General features: G+C 39.2%; 1 protein-coding gene across 6 annotated transcripts; it reads right to left on the bottom strand.

Moving 5' to 3' along the window:
• Window positions 1-3,706: 3,706 nt before the first annotated feature.
• CKAP2 (cytoskeleton associated protein 2) lies at window positions 3,707-18,316 on the bottom strand. Of its 6 annotated transcripts, none has more exons than XM_002917675.4 (9): window positions 18,001-18,316; window positions 16,998-17,079; window positions 11,779-11,857; window positions 10,814-11,676; window positions 10,151-10,355; window positions 8,770-8,940; window positions 6,960-7,029; window positions 5,164-5,404; window positions 3,707-3,982 (listed from the first exon to the last, which is right to left on the bottom strand). In XM_002917675.4, the coding sequence occupies exons 1-9, from the start codon at window positions 18,068-18,070 to the stop codon at window positions 3,727-3,729; spliced, it is 2,037 nt and encodes a 678-aa protein (XP_002917721.1). In that variant the 5' UTR covers window positions 18,071-18,316; the 3' UTR covers window positions 3,707-3,726. The 6 variants fall into 6 exon arrangements, with proteins under 6 accessions (XP_002917721.1, XP_011221284.1, XP_034520986.1 ...); XM_011222982.3 differs by having other exon boundaries at window positions 11,779-11,854; window positions 18,001-18,315; XM_034665095.1 differs by lacking the exon at window positions 18,001-18,316 and adding an exon at window positions 17,814-17,992.
• Between the last annotated feature and the right edge of the window lie 1,570 nt (window positions 18,317-19,886).

Raw genomic sequence — 19,886 nt, 5'->3', positions numbered from 1 at the left:
GCTGCTACAGGCTCAAGTTTCCATGAACTAACACGATCCTGCGCATTAGCCACAGGCACAGACTCCAACCACTTTATAGTCACACAGCATGGGGCAAAAGTCATAAAAACACCCGGCTCTTCTTTCCCCCCCGCCCAATGTCCAGAGTCATGAAAAGTTCTTTTTATCTTGTTCCATGAGCGTATTAGTTTGCTAGGGCTGCCCTAACAAAGTATCACAAACCCAGTGGCTTGAACAACAGAAGTGTGTCCTCTCACGATTCTAGAGCCTGGAAGTCCAAAATAAGGGTGTCAGCAGGATTCTTGCTGAGACTCAGAGCCGGGCCCCTTCTGGGCCTCTCTCTGGGGCTTGTAGACTGCTGTCTCCTCTCTGTCTCTTCACATCGTCTTCCCAGTCATGTTGGATTAGGAACCAACCCTAGACCAGTCTGACCTCCTCTTAATTAATTGCATCTGCAGTGGCCCTATTTCCAGATAAGGTCACATTCTGAAGTACTGGGGCTTAAGACTCCAACATATCTTTTTTGGGGTGACACAATTCAACCTATTAACTATCAGGAAGCACAGACTACTAAGTATGGAGGAGGAAATAGTGAGAATAGATCTCACTCCTTTTCTCTCCAAGCTATTGCCGAGGTGTGGATCCCAGCAAGGGGAGTTCTGAACTGGGTAGTGATTGGAAATAAAATATTACTATAGATAACATATACAAGGTACTAGGCACTGTTTTAAGTCAGTCAATACATGTGACGTGCTTAAGAGTAGGACTAGATAAGTGTTAGCTATCAACTCATTTTAATCTCCAAAACAACACTAAGGATACAATTATCTCTGAGGCACAAGAGGCTATTTGCCGCAGGTCCCACAGCCGGTAAGTGGTAGAACTGGAATTAGAACCCGGGTGGTATGACTCAGTCTGACTATCTCTATCTATCTATCTATCTATCTATCTATCTATCTATCTATCTATCTATCTAACTATCTATCTATCTATTTATTTATTTTGATGTAAAGTTCGATGATTCATTAGTTGCGTATAACAGCCAGTGCACCATGCAATACGTGCCCTCCTTACTACCCATCACCGGTCTATCCCATTCTTCAGTCTGACTCTTAACCACTATCCTGCAGTGTTAGATGTTGCTTGCAGTGGTAAACAGTGTGAAACAGTGACCGAGTTAAAAAGCTCCCATGTAGTCTTAATGTTACATTGATCTAGGTCAATGAGGAGTTCCTTATTAATAAACTAGAAAAAAGGCAAGTTGAAGAACCATACATGAAGTATGGTGCCATTTATGACCAACAAACCAAAACAAAACCTATAAAAGCCACACATACACACATGTTATTTATATGTGTGTAAGTCTATATATATGTCAAATACACAGAAAAAAATTGGGGGGGTTACTGTACTAATATTAGTAACATTTAAGAAAGGTGGTGTGGTTGGACTAGAAAAATTGTGCTTTACCTGTATTTGGATTTAACAAGAACATATTTGGATACACAAGTGATGAGCTATAGAAAACTCCAGGCAGGAGTCTCTTTGCTTTTGCCTGGGTAGTTACTTCATCAGTTTACTGGTGACCTTTGCTCCCCAACCTTCATATGGTCACCTGGTACCTCATTTTTATGTATTTCAGGTCTAACTACATAGAAAAGACTCAGTTTTGATTCTCAAATACCTATGGGAAGGACTCCGACAGTCCAGATTGGGTCAGGTGCCCATTCTGGCCAATCAACCAGGGGGACAGCCAGAAATTATGACACAAAAATAACAGAGGGGATTATCTCCACTTTACCCCACAGAAAGATGAGGTTCAACTAACTTCTGCATGGTCACATAACTTTTAAGGGAAGGTAGGAGCCGAGATTTTGAATGTAGATCGGCTGGACTTCAAAGCTCATGTACCATATATAATATGCTTGGAGATATTTAGCTTGGAACAAACCTAGGTCAGACACTTGATAACTGTACTTAAGCACCTGAAAAGGAGAGAGACCTGTGTCTGTAAAGGTTAGCGCTAGGATTATTTAAGGAGATAGATTTTCCCACAATTGAGGGAGAAGGGAGGAAAAAAAACACTCTATAAAACTTTTCCAAACAGAATGGTTTATCTCAAATTCCCTCTCGCTGAGGCATTTCAAGCTACTCTATATGGGCAAACGAACCACATGGTATGCTTATTATAAAGCTGAGAGTATAGGCCAGCTTGAAGTTTATCTCAAAATGGCACATTTTACACCATTCATACAAAGTATAAAAAAAAATTAAGGTAAAAATTAAGTTAAATCATTAGATATGTTGATAAATTTTTCAAAAGGAAATATACCATTAAACACATATTTAAGTATTAAAAACCCCAAGTCAAATCCAACTATAATGTATTTCAAAAGCAAGGCTCAAATTTATTCACTGTAGTTAAACTGCATTTCATATTTGTTGAAATAAATGTCACTGAAACATCGCTATACAGATATATTTATTTATAAATATTAGGAACACAGTTTATAAAAGAACAAAACTCCTTTCTAGAGCATAAGAATAGAACAAAGATAGGTGCTATTATACAAATGGAATGAGTGAACATAAGACTGTGATTTTCAAGCACATTTATATTACACACAGTTTTAAAACTATCGAATCTTTGAAACTGTAGAATTGGTTGAGGATGTATTTAAGTATTAGTTTGGAGACTTATAAAACAATTTTATGGGTGATATTTAATGTGTGGGGAGAAGAAACGGTTTACTGTATATAACAATAATGTTTCAAGGGACATGAGTTAACAGTAAAGACTTTATTATATTTTATATTAGTTATATTAGTTATTTTAGAAATACTACCTAAATTAGAATGACATTATATATTCCTTCTCTAATTCCATTCTAATAGTCTACAACCATATCAAATGAAATGAGGAAAGTTAAAGTTTTAACATTTTAGACAGCCAAGTTACAAAAGGAACTAAAGAAACTCAGATTTAAAGTTTCAAATACCCACTGCGTTCGGCACCTTTTCTTTTTTACTACAAAGTATTTCCTCTTAGAAATGGGGCGTTTAGATATTATCGTTTGTGGTAACCTCAGCTACAATAAAAAAGAAAGAAGCCAACAGAGACCACAGACTCACCAGCACTGATGGAAAGTGATGGTGAAGAGGGAAAGCACAAGAGACCACGGCAGCCTGGGTAACAAGAACTGGGTGGAAAAGCAAGCTAAATCTTCCATGTCTTCACTTCTGAAGGGGGTCGCTCTACATTACAATTACTGACTTTCCTACGGATCCAGAATTAAGGAAAGGCAAAAAAAGTCAGTATTCTGTTTAAAAGCTGGCATGTGTATTATAAATTTTAAGAACATGCAAATATCTAAATCCTATCTAGAACACCTCTTCTGCCACAGCATTACTTATATTTAATGACTAACAATTTAATAAGACTATTAAAAGTGAACAAGTCAACATTATGATCAAACCTGTTTATATTCGGGGAACATAGTAAACTACTTGACAAAATCTACCTCTCTTAGAAACTCCCTCTGCTGAGATTGACAAGGTAGGATTAGTTTTCTGCTGCACAGAAGGCAAGTCCTGCTATAACGTGAACATCAGTGAAAGAGCTTACTGCCGTGAATACTTAGGTACTTGGCCAACACCCAAGAGACATACACAACAAGCAAACAAAAGACCCCAGGAACAACCGAAGCCCTATTCCTCATCATCACTTTATTTCTCTTGTGCTGTTCCAGTCTCTGAGTACATTGGGCATAGTGCTGCATTAGGACGGCATACAAAAGCATCGGTTTCACCTCCCAATTCTGTTAACTGCTCCAGTGAAGACACACATGGATAATGGTCTTTTAACATATCTGGCAATTTAGAAGTCTTCTCTTGAATACGTCGAGAACGCCTGACTGGTGTCAGAAACTTTAGCTCTTTAAATGTAGTATCTGTGTGGTCAAACTGTATCTTCTTTTTTACACTGAAAAGACACAAAATTATTCCCAGAGTTAAAAAACATTAACATTTTTACTTTGTTCTTTTACACCATTTATCATCCTATAGATTGTAAGTTACAACCATGTGACTGCCTGTCTTTTACAAAAAGAGGTACTGAAAGCTCCCTGTGTTAGGAACTTATTCTTTTCTCTATTTGTTGTCACAGTTTGTACACAGTAGATTCTTGAATATCTGTACAATTGGCTAATTGCTCAATTCCAAAACCCATTATCAATAACATACAGACATTAAAGTAAAATGATGTCAAAGTTTTCTTTTACAAAATGGCAATATTTACGGTAAAAACAAAGCTAATACAGTATTTTTTTTAAAGATTTTATTTATTTATTTGAGAGAGAGAGATGGAGCTAGCGTCAGAGGTAGTAAGAGAGAGCACGAGTGGGAAGGAGAGGCAGAAGCAGGCTCCCCACTGAGCAGGGAGCCTGACGCGGGGCTCAATCCCAGGACCCCAGGATCATGACCTGAGCCAAAGGCAGACGCTTAACCGACTGAGCCCCCGAGGCATCCCCAAATACAGTATGTATGTATGTATGTATTTATTTATTTTCAAAGATTTTGTTTATTTATTTGACAGAGACAGCCAGCGAGAGAGGGAACACAAGCAGGGGGCGTGAGAGGAAGAAGCAGGCTCCCAGCCAGCGAGAGGGAACACAAGCAGGGGGCGTGGGAAAAGAAGAAACAGGCTCGCAGCAGAGGAGCCTGATGTGGGGCTTGATCCCATAATGCCAGGATCATGCCCTGAGCCGAAGGCAGATGCTTAACGACTGAGCCACCCAGGCGCCCCCCAAATACAGTATTTAAAAGGTGAAGTGTCCAGGGGTGCCTGGGTGGCTCAGGCAGTCGGTTAAGCGTCCAACTCTTGATTTCGGCTCAGGTCATGATATCAGGGTTGTGAGATCAAGCCCCGCACAGGGCTCCTCCACTGCTTAAGATTCTCTCTCTTCCCCCCCTCTGGCCCTTCCCCCCAACCTGTATGCCCCATCTCTCACAAAAAAAAAAATAAATAAAAAATAAATAAAGGTGAGTGTCCCAATGATATTTATTTGAAACCTTTCTAATTGGAAGCTAAAGATATTTAGATGTCATATTTATTATTCCTAAACATAAAAGCAAATCACAGCACATTACATTTTGAAAGTTTACCTTTGTAGGTATGGTGTAGTAGACACATTATATTTAATTAAGCAACTTCCCCTGGTTTCTGTACTGGGGGTTTTAACATCATTGGTTGGATCTTTTGCTTTGTCATCTTCCTCTTCTTGAAATACCACGTTTCTAGGTTTCTTTTCCATTTCTGGTCTTCCTGACTCGGGATTAACACCTATATCTTCACTGTCGACTTCTTGGATACATTCCTTAGTTGCACAGGCCTCAACATTTTCTCCTATAGAAATACATTTATAGATTAAGCTGTTGGTCAAAGTTAAAGAGCCAGATCAGAAGACATTAAAGTTATTCATAGTTGGTCAGATTTTCAAAATAGAAGAACCAAACTGCCATCTCCTAACCATTACTTTTCCTAAGCCAATGCTGTGGACAACAACTAACAAATATTCACTATCACCTATGGCTTGGGATTATAGATGTAGATGTAAGAATGAAACCATCCCTGTCCTTTAAGTTCACATTCCATGGAAGAGACAAGCTCGAAAATAATTAAAATGAGAAAAATTCTATACAGTTGAGGCAAGAACAAAGGATTATGGGAACCTATAAAATGGAACAACCACCTTTGCTTGAGGGACAGGGAGAGGGCTAAGGAAAGCTTCACAAATGACATCTAGGCTGGGTCTTGAGAAACGAGTACTTGATAAGACCAAGGAAGACAATCTTGGTTATGAAGCTTAAAAGGAAATGACCTCTTAAGATAACATTAATGGGCCAGCATGCTTAGAATATAGAGTGAGGAGCAAGATGGAATGTGGGGAGGAGGCGATGAGTTCAGAAAGATAGAAAAGGCTGGATTATAATGAACTTTACATGCAAGAAGTTGGGTAAAAAAAAAAAAAAAAGAACTGGAGAAACAGAGGTACAATCAGATTTGACCACTATAAAGGATGGTTTAGAATGGCAATGAATGAAAAGGAATGATCTGTGATGATAAGAAGACAAACAAGGCTATGGTTGTCTCTAAGAGAGGTGGTAGAGAGGTAGGCATCAGTGAGACGGAAGGGCCCGATTTATGAGTTATTTCTAAGTTAGGACTTAACAAATGAACGCATGTGCACGTCTGAATGAGTGTGCAGGTTTATTGGGGCCATCTCTTCTAACAGTTCTTGCTTAGGCATCTTCAATGACAGATGAGTTTCTTTTCTTTTTGTTTTTGGGAGGAGGAGATGATGGTATGGGGAAGCAATGAGGGAAGACAATGAGTTCAAAATAAAACATGCTCAATGTGAAATACTTGAGACATCTTGATAAAACCAGGAAGCTGAAAAGACCTCTAGATTTGACTATTGGGCAAATTATTAGAGATTTGTACCAAGAGATGTTTCAGTTATAGGATATATCTGAATCTAGAAAATGTTTACATTTCATAATGTAAATGACAGCTAATGAATCTCTTTCCCCTATCTGCTATCCTTAGCAAAGAGAATTCTTGAGTGAGCTTCTCTAGAGCATAGAACAGATGATAGAATTTAATAGATAAAATTTTAGAGATCATCTAATCAAACTGCCTCATTTTTAACACAGGGAATTAAGGCCTAGAGAGATAAGGTAACTTTCACAAACACTCAATGATAAACTTGGGTTTTGAACCAGACATCCTAATTAAAAATTTTTACGTTACATAAGACCACTGAATCTCAGAGGTATGTCCACAGATGTAAGAGGAGAGAAACATCCTACAAATTAAAAAAGTTTAAAAAGAGAAAAGAAAAATAATTCAAAGAAATTTAATAAAATCACAATTCACTTGCAGAAAATTAAAAACTTACCATATTTAACTTTTTCTTGACTCTTCATTGTTAGAATATCTGCAATTGCATGTCGCATCTCTTCGATAGGCTTAATTTTTTTCAATGAAGAAAATACAAGTTTTATATTCTCAGATATTAACTAGGTTGTTCAAGTCAAAATTATTTAAAACAGTGATTATTCTTCACACTTTAAAACAAGGCAGTGGTTCTTACATCATGTTTTTTTCTCAGAATACTTATTTTGACACTCAAATTTTTGAAAATGACTCTCTTTCCAATTTATAGCATAAAAATGAACAGAAGGGGTAGAATTATCATATTAAAATTTTTCCCCACAATTTTTCTTAAGCCTCTGGTAACTCTTAACTGCTTGTCTGATATAAACAAAATTAATGGATAAGTAGCAAACTAACATTAATATCTATTAAAGAGCTGATAATATAAATGTACAGCGAATTTAATATAAGGTTTACTCCTCCTACATTCAAGTCCATGGTTATGTATTTTTTTCACATGCTATTAAGTGCATCTCTGAATAGCTCAAGGTTTACCAACCTAACGTTTCCCTCATTCAAATTCAACAGTTTACCAAGTGTCCATTATATGCCAGGACATATAAGTACCTACTATGTTTCTTTGTACTGCCATGATTGCTAATGCAACATATTCGAGATAGTATATAAAAGGGAAGTTCTGGCTCATATTCTTAGTTCTAGAACGTAGTCCTGAACTACTCACTCATCTTGCTTTCAATTTTCTTCGCTAATTTTAACTTGTTTTCTACTTTCTGCTCCAGTGTCACAGCTCTCTCTTTACACCCTGCTTTCTATGTGAGTCCTTGTCTCCAGTTATGTATGCTAGCTATTCTGCCCTAAGCTGCCTTAAGTAATGTCCCTTCTGGTTCAATGTAGTAGGAACCTCACACCTCCTTCCAGGTTGGATTCTGTCAAATACAATTACCCTTCAGCAAAGTGTTGTTACACATAATAGCCTTTGAGAGAGTATCTATCTGCTGAATATTTGATTTGTGATTCAAGTGCAAGGTCGAATAGCATCTGTTGGCTTTGCTGTGACTAATGTGAGTAGACCTTTCTTAAAGAAAGGCTAAAGAAAAGAATGTTTTAAAACTCTCTCTGTAAATAATCTTCAAAATGCAGTTTTGAGAAACTTGGTTAAAAGGAAATGCATTTTAGAAACATTTGCCCATAAAAACAAAAAAGCCAGCCAAACTGAAAAACCTAGAGATACAATTTATTCTATACTCAGAGCCTTTTATAGGAAGAGGGGAGAGGTGTGGTATCAAACCACTATGGCACTAATATGTTAGGGAAACTAGTTTACTGCCATTTTCTATGTGCGGGCAGGACCAAACATACGGCATAAAAATGTGAGAACATTTAAGAAATGCTCTTCAAGTGAAAGACTTCTTTCAAAAAGCCACAGGACCTGCTAACATTTTAAAAGTTAATTTAATTCTACTTGTTTTATATTCGTTAAATAAATTTTAATATTAAAAATTCAATTTCCCAGATTTCTTAACTAGGAAATATGCAAAAAGACGTTATGCTAAAATATTTCTCACAGCAAGTTTCGTTAAATGTACATTTCAGTGTATACCCATCTTCTAAGGTCTGATTATCACTAGTTCATGAGCAAGTTTTAGAAGGCTGAGAAACAGCTTTTATAGTATATGATTGTTGTGGCCTTTAAACATTCATTACTACTACATACGTAGCCACAATTTTATCAAGTTATGTTGTGATGTGCTTCAAAATAACTCTGAATCCTTTACGCTGTATTAGTAAAGATCAGTAGGTTTTAATCTTACCTGAGCCCCTGCCAGGATAGCTTTCTCATAGATTGTGATAATATTTTCAATAGGACTTGTGAGTGGTTCAATACGTGCAAGGCATATCCAATATTTAACAAGTTTTTTGGCATCTGGAATATTTTTAATCAGGTCATTCAGTATCACCAATATCTCTTCTTTTGGGCACCCCTAAAATAGCAAGAAGTGAAGTGAGTGATATCCTTTAGCCTCTAAACTATGAACAATTAAGGAAGTGTACTATAATAAAGATCAATGATGAGAGAAAAAGCTGATAGAAAATTATTCATAAAAATATTCAGTGTTCTCTTCCTTACTCCAAACTCACTCTGAATGGCTAGCAAGAAGCCATGGGTACAAAGCATGAAAACAATGAAATACTAGTTGAGAAAAATATTAGTCAAAAATGACTGTCACTTCACTTGGTCTTGATGATTATCCTTTTATATATATTATGCGATTCCATTTAATACTTGATTTAGAATTTTTGCAACTACCAAATGTTTATGAGGGGGAATAGCTTGCAGGTTTTTAAAAACAGTCTTTGTCAGGTCTTGATATTAGGGTTAAAATGAATCTGTAATGGTTGATATAAGTAAGCTAGGGTAGGGCAGAGAACGTCCACAGTATCATTGACAAACCCCAGCTGAGCAGAAGTAAGAATATAATCAGGGAAACTCCGATCCTAATTTTCATTGGTCTTCAAAATCACAGAAAGCTTAAAGACACTCATGAAGACCAGATTAAGGTCTGAAATCATACTCCATATAGTCAGTCTTGCTATGGATCTTAGACAGCATGGGTGATCAAATCAAGATTAAAAAGTAGTCAGGAAATAAAGGAAATAATCTGGAGTTATTATACTCTGTAGGACTTTGGTCCAAATAGTGAAATGCTACAATAAGTTTAAGACCATGATGATGTTTGTTTCAATTAATGGAATTTTGTTTGCAAATATTTTAGTTAACTTGAATTTAATCTGAGGTAATGACTCACTAATATATGTTGTTAGTCTTCAGTAAAATACGTAATGAGTAGAAAAAAATAACGTGTGAATATGCTGAAGGAATGTAAAAAATAGAAGTATCAGAGTGAATATCCACCCCAGCCCATTCTATATACACATCTTAAAGGAATACAATATTTATAAGTAAAAAAAGAAATTCAAGTAAAAAACCTAATTATCCCTTTGACATATTTATATGACCTCAAAGCAAATGCCATCCATTACAGGCTAAAGAGAACCCCACAATTAACATTAAGTCTACATAACACCACTAACACATTACGTGGTCAAAAGAATGACAAGATAATTTAGTAAGAGAATATTTATAAGATAATTTACAAACTATAAAGTACTACACAGATATAAGGACCGTACCTCATTAATCAGGTTTAGGCATTCAGAAAATGTCTTGTTTACTTTTTCAGTAAATAATCTTTGTTCATCTTCCTCTACCATGGTTGTCCAAAAGGACCCGACTGAGTTTTCGTTTTGCCCTCCAGGCTCAGGCTGGGTAACCACTGAGCTGGGAGGCCTTTTCAGCACTTTTCTTTTGCCAGCTTTCCACTCACAAAGACGAGCTCTAGAGTTAGAAGAAGGATATAAGCATTACTGTGATACTGAAGACAGAATTCTGTCCAACAGAGAAGTTAAAAAATAACTCAGGTCTTTAAGTAGTTCCACATCCGTGGCCCACACATACGTTCACAGGTTCGAAGAAAAAGAAATACTGAACATATCAATGTTCATTATCTGCACCAACACCCCAAGATTGTGTTTTTAAATGGAGAGGCTATATAATGTTTCCCGATTGTATTAAGCACTGGGACTCAGATTACATTACAACAACCTAATGAAACATACTTAAGCACAATAACTTAGGTCACACTGTTCCACAACATCAGTTTGGTTCAGTTGGTCTGAATACGACAGACGAGAATCCACACACACACAAATGCTAACACACTCAAGGGGATGCTAAGCCAAATTCACAAGTGATTTTCTACTGAAAATTAAGCCAAAAAAATTACATCTACTTACTTTCTCTCTTCTGCTGTTTCTTTGGGCTGAGCTGATCTATCAATAGTTGTTTTTGCTATAGTGTGTCTGCGAGGATCACTGCTTTTTGATTTCTCTATCAGTTTGGTGTTAGAAGACACAGCAGACCTGGCTACAATTTCAGAGGTCAGGCTTCTCGACAGTGTCTTCTTTCTCACTCCATCCTGAGAACTGGTTTTGGCACTAGAGGAAACCGCGTTTGATTGCAGTAATTCTTTCTCCCTAGGCCCTTTCCGGATTGTAACATTAGCCGTGGTTCTCCCGATGCCTTGTTTCACAGCGCCCTGAGCACTGTCGCAGTGGCTTCTGATAGGAGGCCGTACCAGCTGTCTGTCCTGAGATGCGGTGCCCCCAAGTCTAGTGGTGGTCACCACGTTTGGGGCTCTATCACTTCTCACTGTCGCACTACGGGTGTCTGCGGGCGGAGGCTCTGGGGCTTTAGGGACAGCAGCTGAAGGTTTCTTTGTTGTTGCAGAACGCTCATCTCTGACTGGAAGGGGCTTTCTAAATGAATTAATCTTAGACTGAACAATCTGGCCACGGTAGGAACCAAGCACAAGCTTCTTGGACATGTTAGCATCTTGCTTTGGTTTTTCTGTGGATATTTGTTTCTTTTTATTGTTGTTTTTAAGATGAAACACTTGGCTTAATGTCATGTGTTGACTTGGAGGGTCATCTTTAATTGGTATGGAATGTCCCATTTGATTATTATCCTCAAAATTATGTGTGTCGATTGCTACTGTTGAATTTGTTGATTCATTAGAAGGTCTTAAAGGAATACAATTTTTTCCCATTGTTATATGATTTTTGTTCCCAGGAGGTCTACTGACATTTTCTTTATCAGCCTTAAAGAGTGATTTAAGACAAATCAGTATTTCAGAACTCATTTCTATAAGAGTTTAGGTAGGGGAAAGGGACAGTTTAGGAGGGCTATGTCCGTATCTTACCATTTTTGCTTTAAATTTCAGAACTTTTGTCTCTTCGCAGACCTGGCCCTCAGAATTCATCACTTTCTGGTCTCTACTGCTTTAAAAAATAAAAAATGAAAAAAAAGTTTAACCATGTATCAAAGAAGTTTTCTCTTTGCGGGAAGGAATGGGAGAATATTAACAATCATCTGACTTTGTAATTTTAAATTGAGGCAAGAATGGAGCTGAGAGCTATTTGTCCTTTTTCTTTATTGTAGGGTGACATAAGAGTGTAAACAAGATAGCTGAAGAATTTAGAGATATTTTCTTAAAAATCTTAACACCCTCCCCACATAGAATATGTAAACACTTGCTAATCTCATTCCAAACCATTCTTCCTAGTCACTCAAACAAGTCCTCAAAATATTAAGCAACATTTTTTCGGGTTAGTTTTAAGTACCCAGTAAAGGACTCAGATAAAAAAAAATTAAATACAGCCCCTCTTCAAATAAATGGTTTGGGGAAATCTGGATAACCACAAGCAAAAGAATGAAACTGGACTAATTTCTTACACCATACACAAAAGTAAACTCAAAATGCATTAAAACCTAAATATAAGACCTGAATCCATAAAACTCCTAAAAGGAAACAGAGGCAGTCAACTCCTGGACATCAGCCATTCTTCTTTCTTTCAACACTTTCTTCACTTGCTACTGACCACCAGCTCTTCTCCTTTTCCTCCTACCTTTGTGGTCCACTTCTATTAAGTCTGTCTCTCTTTTTCCTAACCTCTGAGCTAGGGCTCAAAGCTGCATTTCCATTTTAAATTTTGGGGGACACCTGGGTGGCTCAGTTGGTTAAGCATCTGCCTTCAGCTCAGGTCATGATCCCAGGGTCTTAGGATGGAGCCCCCATGTCGGGCTCCCTGCTCAGTGTGGAGTCTGCTTCTCCCTCTGCCCCACCCCCCCCACCCCCCCAGCTTATGCTCTCTCTCTTGCTCACTCTCTCTCAAATAAATAAATAAAATCTCTAAAAATAAATAAATAAATTTTTAATTTTTCTTCTGCCTTTTCATTTTAGTTTTATACTTCTCAGGGTCTCCTCCTTGTCTGTCTGTGCTAACAGAATCCTAGTACTTAGTCTTACAATCACTGACCTTTTTAACTGCTAGCTAAAAAAAATTTCAGGATAAGGAGAATCCACCTTATTCACCTGTCCAGGATGGAGAGTTATATGAAAATAAGTTCTGTTCCATTCTGTCTTGTTATGATAAAACTGCCCTCACAAGGTTCCTAAACATAGGTACCTTAAAATACCCACACTAGAGACTGTAAAATAGAAGGATATAATTTTGAAAAGCTGCAACTCTGATTGTTTATTTAACAATTTCTTGCTCAAGTAACAATATTTAAGTTGACATGTGTTTTCTGAAAGGAATAAATATAGTACTTGTGAGATTTCTTGGTAAAGCCAGAAGAATTTCAGAATTTTCTTTTCTTCCCATTGTGTATAAGAGTATTATAAATCTTCTCAAACTCAGTATGCGAGAAACAAATAAACAAATCATAAAATGGGCAGAAGATATGAACAGACACTTTTCCAATGAAGACATACAAATGGCTAACAGACACATGAAAAAATGTTCAAAATCATTAGCCATCAGGGAAATTCAAATCAAAACCACACTGAGATACCACCTTACGCCAGTTAGAATGGCAAAGATAGACAAGGCAAGAAACAACAATTGTTGGAGAGGATGTGGAGAAAGGGGATCCCTCCTACATTGTTGGTGGGAATGCAAGTTGGTACAGCCACTCTGGAAAACAGTGTGGAGGTCCCTTAAAAAGTTAAAAATTGAACTACCCTATGACCCAGCCATTGCACTACTGGGTGTTTACCCCAAAGATACAGACGTAGTAAAGAGAAGGGCCATATGCACCCCAATGTTCATAGCTGCATTGTCCACAATAGCCAAATCATGGAAGGAGCCGAGATGCCCTTCAACAGATGACTGGATTAAGAAGCTGTGGTCCATATATACAATGGAATATTACTCAGCTATCAGAAAGAACGAATTCTCAACATTTGCTGCAACATGGACGGCACTGGAGGAGATAATGCTAAGTGAAATAAGTCAAGCAGAGAAAGACAATTATCATATGATTTCTCTCATCTATGGAACATAAGAACTAGGATGATCGGTAGGGGAAGAAAGGGATAAAGAAAGGGGGGGTAATCAGAAGGGGGAATGAAACATGAGAGACTATGGACTCTGAGAAACAAACTGAGGGCTTCAGAGGGAAGGGGGTGGGGGAATGGGATAGACTGGTGATGGGTAGTAAGGAAGGAACGTATTGCATGGTACTGGGTGTTATACGCAACTAATGAATCATCGAACTTTACATCAAAAACCAGGGATGTACTGTATGGTGACTAACAGATTATAATAAAAAAACATTAAAATAAAAAAAAAGAGTATTATAAATCCCATGGCCCAACTGAATTCCTTGGTTAAATAAGTAGTTGAGAGTCATTCTCTTTACTCACTCTCTAGTAATCTTATCCCACCTCAAAGTTTTAAATAAATACCATCTACAAACTGATAATTCCCAAGTTTAAATCTCTGGTCCCAATCTCAACCCAGCCCTTTAGACATGTAACTATTTGGCATTTCCACTTGGATGTCCTGTTGGTACCTCAAACTTAGCATGGCCAAATCAAAGCTCCTGATTCTCCCATGCCTCCCTCAGTCTTCCCCATCTCGATATATGGTATCACTATCCTCTCAATTATTCAAATTAAAAATCTGGGATCATCTTTCTGTTTTAAATGAAAAAATGTGGGATTTGTAAAAGAAAATGCAAAACATTTAAAGTAACCTATTAATGTAAAGTTAAAAAGAATTTTTAAAATTTGGAAATAATGCCAAACTTACATAAAGTTGCAAAATTATATAGAGTTCAAAGAATATTCATATACTGTTTACCCAGATCTGCATAGTGTTAACCTTTTATTCCACTTGCATTATCATTTGCATTGTTTCTGAACATGTGTATGTGTGGAGCACGTGCAATTTTTTCTACCTGAATCTCTGAAGTTAAGATATATACACGATTACCTTTAAACCCTAAATGCTTCTGTGTTTATTTCCTACAAATAGTGACTTTCTCTTACATAACCATAGTAGTTATCAAACCTCTAAATTCAACTTGATGTGCCCCTTAATCTACTGTTTATGTTCTAGTTGAAAACCAACCTAATAACGTCTTGTCTAACGTTTCCCCCTCCACTGTAGGATATACATTTCCCCCTCCACGGTCAGGTATTGGATTGAGTGGTAGCTCTTCATCTGGAACATTCAGGGTCATTCTTTCTTTCATGTCCCATCCATACCTAATCCATCACCAAGTCTATCATCTGTACCCCCTAACTATAAGCACCATCTGACCACTTGCAACCACGAGAAGGGTAGGAAGCATTTACAAAGACAAAATACAGCAATAACTGTGTGGAGAAACTACAGAAACCAGGAGTAAGAGTAACTCAAGAACCAGTGCTCTGTGTGTAAAGCCACTGAGAGATCGTGAAATACTAGCTACTGCTTATTGGACTGTCTCTATATACCAGGCATAACACAATGCATTCATTATCTCATCTGATCCCCAAGAAACACACATTATTATCCCATTTTAATATAAGTAAATGGACTCAAAGAAGCCATGTAACTCCCTTGAGGTTACACAGTTGTAGTGGCAGACTTAGAGAGTCCAGCCCTTATCACTGAAAAGCCAATGCTCTTAGAAAGCCAGAAAGAGCCTAAAGGATGTCACTAACAGTTATTTCTAGAGGGGGCATTTGATCTTCTGCCTTATATACTTTCATGGGACTTTGTTTCAGCCAACCATGTACTATTTTTAAAGTTTTAACAGGGGCGCATGGGTGGCTCAGTCATTAAGCATCTGCCTTTGGCTCAGGGCGTGATCCCGGCGTTATGGGATCGAGCCCCACATCAGGCTCCTCCGCTACGAGCCTGCTTCTTCTTCTCCTACTCCCCCTGCTTGTGTTCCCTCTCTCGCTGGCTGTCTCTATCTCTGTCAAATAAATAAATAAAATCTCTAAAAAAATAAAAATAAAAAATAATGTTTTAACAAAATAACACCAAGATATTCCTATGGAGGGTTGAGACTAAAACAAATGATCTCTAAACATTTAGGGACGGCCACCTCCTGAAGAATAACCATCCATGCCTCACCCCCTCTCTCCCTCTCTCTCTCTCTCTCACACACACACAGTAAAAACCTTGCTAAATTAAGACTGACCTTTGTAGCACTGCATAAACCATAAGTCAATATTTTGATATATACAAACTTTGCTTTAAAATTAATTATTTCATCTTAGAGTGTGATTTAATTGACACAGGAAGCAATGCTGAGCTATCCAAGAAGGCATAGTTACTGAGGACTTGAAATGTGGCTAGTCCAAATTGATGTGTGAAAGTGTAAAATACATACCAAGATTTTGAAAACTCAGTACCAAAAAAAGGATGTAAATATCTCAATAACTTTTAAGAATTACATGTTGAAATTATAATATGGGATATATGGATTAAATGTTATTACAATTCATCTTTTAAAAAGACTTTTCAGGGGGCACCTGGGTGGCTCAGTCGGTTAAGCTCAGGTCATTATCTCAGGGTCCTGGGATTGAGCCCCACCACAGGCCCTGAGCTCAGCAGGAAGTCTGCTTGTCCCTCTCCCTCTGCCCATCCCCCTGCTCATGCTCTTTCTCTCAAATAAATAAATAATATATTTAAAAATATATATAAATAATTACATCAAAAACTAATGATGTATTATATGTTCGCTAATTGAACATAATAAAAAATATATGTATATATGTATGTGTGTGTATATATATATATGCATATACATATAAATAAAAAGACTTCTCAAATGTGGCTGCTTGAAATTTTTTTAAAGATTTATTTATTTAAGAGATAGAAAGAGCCAGCTGGGGGAAGGGCACAGGGAGAGGAAGACAAGCAGATGCCCCCTTGAGAGGGGAGCTGGAAGTGGGGATCCATACCAGGATCTTGAGATCCAACCTGAGCCAAAATCAAGAGTGGGTTGCTTAACCCACTGAGCCACCCAGACACCCTGAAAATTTTAAATTACAGTACAATTGTGGCTCCCATTACATTTTTATTAGACAGGTCTGATATAATTCTACAGATCTGAAACGAGAAAATTTGACCTCACCTGGGTATGTGATTTTCCTGCTTGTATGCAAAAAAAGTTTTTCTTTTTAACATATGTTCCTTCAGTTTTTGTCTTCTTTGTTCTAAACAAAAAAGCAACAAGTCAACATTTGTTACAACAATCACAGCAAATAAATATTCACTAAATGAACATCGTACTTAGAAAAATGTTCTACTAGAGATCAGATCTTATATACAACAGAAAATTTCCCAATTCGGTATTGCCTTTGAAAAACAGTCCCATTTTTAAGAGACCATTACCATAAAAGGTCTCCACAATCACTGCACAAGAATTACATTCTCTCTTGTCTGAAAGTGAAAAATCTGGAGAACATCATTTTCAACATACGGTTACTGAAAGCCAAGCTTTAAGAAACTAAATAGCAGAGTCGAGACACTAGACTCCAAGTTCTAATTTACCAGAACTGGGTCGGGTGTGAGTTTCTTCCCTTGCATTTCCATGTCCAGGACAAAGAAATAATATTATTTCTGAAGACCCAGCCAACCCTGGATTTACGTAAAGTCGATTGTGTTAAATTTGAGGCATCAGAGACAACCCCACCTCTCCCAAAAATTCGCTCTCCTCTCAGGAGGCGGGAGCGCCCTGCGCAAGCGCAGTCGGCACTCGACCAGGGCGCGGCCCCGCCCCCCGCAGGTCCCGAGTCCCCCAACACGGCTGGGCGGCCAGGAGTGCCGCGCACCCTCCCTCGCTAAACGGACTCCTCCACCGCAGGCCAGTCTCCGCCACCAGTGAATCACGCCCGGCCAGTAACGACCGCACGTGAGGCACTCAGCCCCGCACACTAACACCACGGACCGGGCACCGCTCTGGTTGTCCATTTCGCTAATGCCGAGGATGTGGCTGAGAGAAGCCGAGCGATCTGCCCAGGGATCTCACCCAACTGGTCAGGGCTGAAGCTGGTGGCGGACTCGAGGCCCAGGTCGATGAGTCCGAACCACGCCTCCCCCGCGGGTCGCGCTGCTCCCGCCCCCGCGGCCCTCACCTCTGAACGCGGGCTGAGCCCTCTGGCTCGGGGGCAGCTGCAGGTCCTGGGGCACGGCTGGGGTGCTCATGGCTGCTACCGGAGGGGGATGCCTCTCGTCTCTGACAGTCAGGAACTGCGCAAGCCAAGGCCGTGGCACACTGAGCTCGCCACCGGCGGGGCTGTGGAAGGCGCGGCGTGAATTGAATGAGCCAATGGGCGCCGAGGGGCGGAGCCTGGGCTGCGGGGAAGGGTTGTGCGTCTGCCAGTTTCAGTTAGCGCGGCTCAGCTGAGTCCCCAGGCTGGCCAAGCTGGTCAGCTGGTTCAACGTTGGGCTTGCGACCTGGGGAGAGTGGGCCTGCCAAGTCCCTGCTGTGTGGCAGATGGGACTAGTCTTTGGACGCTCACAGTGCGTAGAGGAAGGCAGACTAGAAAAGTGCCCTTTGGCTGCGCTTTTTAAACCAGAGCGTGTTCGCTGAGGAGGCTGTAAGCATCGACTGCTGGACCGAGAGCAGGTGTATTTCCCCTCCCCCAACATTACTTCATAGCCATATGACAGCTAGGAAGAGGGACTCTCGGACTGCTGACAACGCTGACTCCTCCTTTGGCGGTCCATCCTGTTTATGCCCACGCAATGACTTCCCTCCGGATTCGTGTTCCAGGCCCCCTGGAAGTTAACGTACGCCCAGACCGGAATGCAGGAAGGTTTGCTCTGATCGTCCTTAAAGTGGCACTCAGAGGGAGCCACTTTAGGTAACTGTTTGAACCGGGTTTTAAGCATGGACACTGATAGAAGGATACAATTTTTATATCTTCTGCACAGGTCTGAGAGCCTCCAGAGCTGGCTCTCAATGGCCAATTCTTCCCGTATTTCTCTGCTTTTTTCCTAAAGGCATCTTATGGTAGCGTCTTGCTAATGAGGAAGTTACTTTGGGATATTCTGTTGTTTTTTTCTTGCTGAAACGTCAGGTGTAACGTTGTGTAACTTTGCCTGCACTCGAGGCCAATTCTGGGAGAACCAAGAGCCAAACAGCACCGATCACCGGTCCTAAGACAACACTGCTGTTTGCATATTACTGTTAATATTGTCAGTGATCTACTACAGTTTCATCGGACAGGCTGGGTAACCAGGGATTCCCATTAAGTGACAGAGAACAGTTTAACAAAATAGAACAGTAAAAAAAAAAAAAAAGTGACTCAAGAACATCCAAATCATTATGCTAAGTGAAAGCCAGCCACAAAAGGTCACACATATGGTATGATTCCATATGAAATATCCATAATAGATAAATCCACAGAGAAATGACACAGATTGGTGGTTGCCAGGGGCTATGGGTAGGGGGAATGGGGAGAGACCAAAGAGCTATTCACTTTAAAAGGATGAATTTTATGTTATGTAAATTTCAGTATATTTTTTTTAAACGGGCATCATTAAAAATAGTGACTCAAAGAAAACCATGGAGAGCTCAATAGGCTGAGATGGTGGATAGAAAATCCCGCAAAACTGCTGGGTTTTCAATCTCAGCCCCCCAATCTCCAGACTCAGCCACTCCAAGAATGGTATCTTTTTAAAGACACTTTTTAAAATATCATCATCCCACAATTATTGGAGGGAAGGCAGACCATTCTCTAAAAGATCTGAGAGAAGACTTCCTTTCAGAACAGATCTTCACCAACACAGCTGACCATTTAACTGCAGCCATCTGGAGTATAGCTGATCAGCTTCTTGTGAAAGGAAGGGAGAGCACCTGTGGGAGAACAGGAAGGGACCATCCAAAGAATAGAAGGAAGACAAAGGCAGGATGAGGACAGAAAGTCTGGGGAGGAAGGAGCCTAAAGAAAGAGGTATTGGTCCAGTGTTGGGCACTGAAGAGGTCTAGTAGGATTGGGACTGAAAGGAACCATTG

This window comes from Ailuropoda melanoleuca, chromosome 7 (assembly GCF_002007445.2).
Source record: "Ailuropoda melanoleuca isolate Jingjing chromosome 7, ASM200744v2, whole genome shotgun sequence".
In the NCBI taxonomy this organism is placed as follows: Eukaryota; Metazoa; Chordata; class Mammalia; order Carnivora; family Ursidae; genus Ailuropoda; species Ailuropoda melanoleuca.
Note: the sequence above shows the minus strand (reverse complement) of the source record. Positions and strands in the feature narration are given on the sequence as shown.